Source organism: Salvia hispanica, chromosome 1 (assembly GCF_023119035.1).
Source record: "Salvia hispanica cultivar TCC Black 2014 chromosome 1, UniMelb_Shisp_WGS_1.0, whole genome shotgun sequence".
Lineage (NCBI taxonomy): Eukaryota > Viridiplantae > Streptophyta > Magnoliopsida > Lamiales > Lamiaceae > Salvia > Salvia hispanica.
The window spans coordinates 46,634,901-46,638,962 of record NC_062965.1 but is presented as its reverse complement, the minus strand read 5'-3'; the positions used below and the strand labels follow the sequence as shown (position 1 = coordinate 46,638,962).

The 4,062-nt window shown below is 35.3% G+C and overlaps 1 protein-coding gene across 1 annotated transcript; it reads left to right on the top strand.

The window, feature by feature from the left end:
* Positions 1–2,470: 2,470 nt before the first annotated feature.
* Positions 2,471–3,652, top strand: LOC125202473 ((-)-isopiperitenone reductase-like). The gene is made up of 2 exons (XM_048100874.1): positions 2,471–2,798; positions 2,861–3,652. The coding sequence occupies exons 1-2, from the start codon at positions 2,532–2,534 to the stop codon at positions 3,536–3,538; spliced, it is 945 nt and encodes a 314-aa protein (XP_047956831.1). The 5' UTR covers positions 2,471–2,531; the 3' UTR covers positions 3,539–3,652.
* Positions 3,653–4,062: the final 410 nt, after the last annotated feature.

The window sequence follows — 4,062 nt, the reverse complement described above, 5'->3', positions numbered from 1 at the left end:
CTGAGTTGATTATAAAAAACTTCAAGCACTAATCTGTTTAAATCATTGGTACTACCAAGCACTAAATTATAAATTGACATGCAATACATTTTAAATTGACATGGCATGCAATATGTGATGCAATTAAATTATAAAGAAGAATATGGAATTAATGGCAAGATATATTATTTCAGATTATGAAGCAAGCAATCCAACACATGCAACCAAGCAATTACATATTCCGAGACAAGCACTGATTGAAATTTTATGATAGTATGTGAAAAAACTTGTTACAGACAAGCAATGCCGAGGAGTTTCTCTCAACTCTTTCGGTGTCTACATGCGGTCTTCCAATGAAATAAAAATCTTCTTCCACTCTTTTCCTCTTTTCAGTATCACGGAGTTGCTCTCAACTCTTTCCCAAAATCTAGCATTACATCTTAAAACTGACATGCAATTTAATACCCATAAGTAAGCCATGTCACATATTTAAACAAGCAATATGGCATACAAAATCTATATGGAGAAATAAAAACAATCAATCAATAAATTACAATCATTCTTTAAATCTGAATTCCATGAAATTTAATTACAAATACATAAATTTCATTTGCAAGCTTATGAAATCAGAGAATTTCTTCAATCGTCTAGGAATCCCCAAACACTGACATGCAATTTAGTAAACATAATCAAGCAATATAACATATTCAGTCAAGCAATCTGATAGACGAAATATGTAAGGCAATACAAACATTTAATCACTAAATTGTAGTAAGTTATGAAATATAAAACCCACGATTCAATTCCCGATACATAAATTTCATTTACAAGAGAAGATACAAATTCGTGAGTCCAATAACATATCTAATTCGCAAAATTCAGTCATCTATCAAAATCCTTGATCTGTAATAAGCAATTTAACAATCACGTGATTATAAGTAAATATTTACCGTTTGCGAAATTAGTGAATTGGACTTCAACAGAAACATTATTCTCCATGGATTCAATGAAGATGGAAGATTTAATGAAGAATTACAGAGATTGAATATCTGCGGAATTGAAGGAAGAATTACACAGATTGAAATAAGTAGAATGAAAGTAGCGCAAGCGATTGAGAGAACAGGAGATTGAAGGCGATTTTTTGCTTAAGATTTGATGGATTAACTACTGAAATTGAAGAAAGAAATTGAAGAAAGAGGGGAGGAGGAAATACTGTGATCTACGTTTGGAGAGAATCTGCTAGAATGTTGATTTCCAATTATAGCCTTTTGCATTATTTCTAATTTTTTTATTTAAAACCCAAGACTGCCACATGGCAGACTAAGGATGAATCTGGTTGAGAATCTAACGGTTCTAGTTAGTGGTACAATGTCAGTTAAGTTAGCGTTGTCATTTTAGCAATTCCCCTATCAACATTCATAAAAATAATTACTCCTTTAACTAAAATTAGTATTTATCTATTTTATAAATATATAAATTCTCCATTTAATGAGTTTAACCTCATTTTTTACTAACAATACTTAAAACTCATGTCCCCAAGTTATTATCAATGGACGAGGTAATAGTTGTTTTATAGTAAAATATAAATAGAATAAACTAGCGAAATATAAATAGCTATTGAAGTCATCTGCCCGAAAAAAATTGTGGCGGCCGACCTAGGGATTGATGGTCGTCACAGCTCCCTGATTTTCACCTCATTTCATCACTCCTTCACTCCAGTCTGATCTTCTCATCTCAAGCAAAAAATGAATCCTGCTGGTTTTCAATGAATCCCGACGGACCTCTGATGTTCCCCGGCGGTTCCTTCTCTGGTGGTCCTTCCTTTGTGCTCCCTTTGTCCCATAAAAATAAGGACGTTTTCCATTTTGGGATGTACCATAAAAATATGTCATTCTATTTGTTTTAACATCTTTCTCTCTAATAAGATGGGCTATGTTCTCCACTAATAATATTATAATTATTTTTTCTTTCTATCTTTCTCTTACTTTACTAAATGTGCATTAATTTTTTTGTCGTCCCAAATGTCCATATTTATATGGGATGGAGGGTGTAACTTTTTTTATTAAATTAAATATGTTTTGGAATTGCCTTTTATTTATGTTAGTTTGCTATTCCATTTTATTTGATACTGGTAAAAATGAAAATAGTGGTGAAATGCCCTTCATATGCTTGATGGTATTTTCGTCCAAAACAAATTCGAAATAATGAAAAAGTAGTGCAAATGATATTACATCGAAATTAATAAACATTAGAAGACATTTTCAAATGTTACGGACCAAAATTAATACGTTGGGAAAGTTCGCCAATATTTTTTTTTCAAGGATTGTGTGGTCAATGTTCAATAACACGACATAGTTTACTATTATAGGTCACTATACAATATAGGTTCCCGCTATACTTAGTTTTTGTGAGCTATGCCTAATCTCTTGAATATTAAGGTCAGCTATGCAAATGCCTCACCAATTTCCTTTTGCTACATATGTTGATGAAATCTCATCGGATCCACATAGCAAAAGCAAAATATCATCGAACATTAAATAATCTCACTATCAATGGCGGATGCAGGTGTCAGGTATGCATTAGTCACAGGTGGGAACAAAGGAATCGGTTTGGAGATATGTAAGCAGTTAGCTTCCAAAGGAATTACAGTGATATTAACTTCAAGGGATGAGAAGAGAGGCCTTGAAGCACTGCAAATGCTCAAGGACTCTGGTCTCTCTCATCATGTGGATTTTCTTCAACTCAATGTCGTCGAAACTGCAAGCATCGCTGCTGCTGCCCAATTCCTCACCACAAAATATGGGAGGCTTGACATTCTGGTATCAATTCATTGTATCAATATATCTAATCATATTCATTTTTGAAAGCAATTTTTGTGCAGGTGAACAATGTAGGCGTATTAGGAGTAGGACTGGAGGGAGATGTTTCAATTCTTCAAGAGGTGGTAGAAGCAATTGCTGAGGCTGTCTTTGCTAACTCAAAGGCTGAGACGTCGATGAAAGCAAGTGGAACTATAATCCAGACATACGAGGCTGCACAAGAGTGCTTGCAGACAAACTTCAACGGTGTAAAGAGAGTGACAGAAGCCTTCATCCCTCTCCTCCAACTATCTGATTCACCAACTATTGTCAATGTCTCCTCCATAGTAGGCCACCTTCAGCACTTGCGGAATGAGCGCGCGAAAGCCGTGTTGACCAACGAGGCGGGGCTGACAGAAGAGAGCATTGATGAGGTGGTGCAAGAATTCCTCACTGATTTCAAAGAGGAAAGATTGGAAGAGAACAAATGGCTGAGTCATGGTGCGGCCTATCAAGTCTCTAAGGCAGCTTTGAATGCATACACAAAAGTGTTGGCTAAGAGGCACACTGATTTCATCATCAACAGCCTCTGCCCTGGCTTTGCAAGAACGGATTTAACTGGCAATCTCGGGGCCATCAGCGCCGAGGAGGCTGCTCAGAGGGTGGTGAAAGTGGCGCTGCTGCCTCGTGGAGGGCCGTCGGGCGCCTTCTTTTATGACAAGGATGTGTATGGTGTTGCAGTGTTGCTACTTGATGGATAGTGACTCTGTGTGGAAGACTAGTCATCGCCATTATAGTAAAGGATGAATATATGATATACGGATATACCTTTCCCTATAATATAAAGTATAAAATGCTCTATAATTTATTAACAATATTTAAACCTTAAATAACCATAGTATATTAGTATTAGTTGGTGTTTTAGTATTGGATCCAAGCATGTTTTTCTGAGACGAGTCATAGAAATGATCGAATGGAAAAGAAAACACAGATATCCTAGATTCTTAATCTTAAAATTTATCAGTAATTGAAGAATTGAATTTGGGGAATCAATTGTTGTAATATTATTGCTCACTTTGAATTACAGAGTCTACAGCCTTTTATAGGCAAAATACCAATTTACATATGGTAATACAATCAAGGAGATCCTATTCTATTTTCGGAGAATGATCAATTAGAATAAATCATATTAATGCTATGATTTCTTTCCAACACTCCCCCTCAAGTTAAGTGATGGGATTTTCAATACTTAACTTGCCCAATACTTCTCTAAATGTTTGGAGTT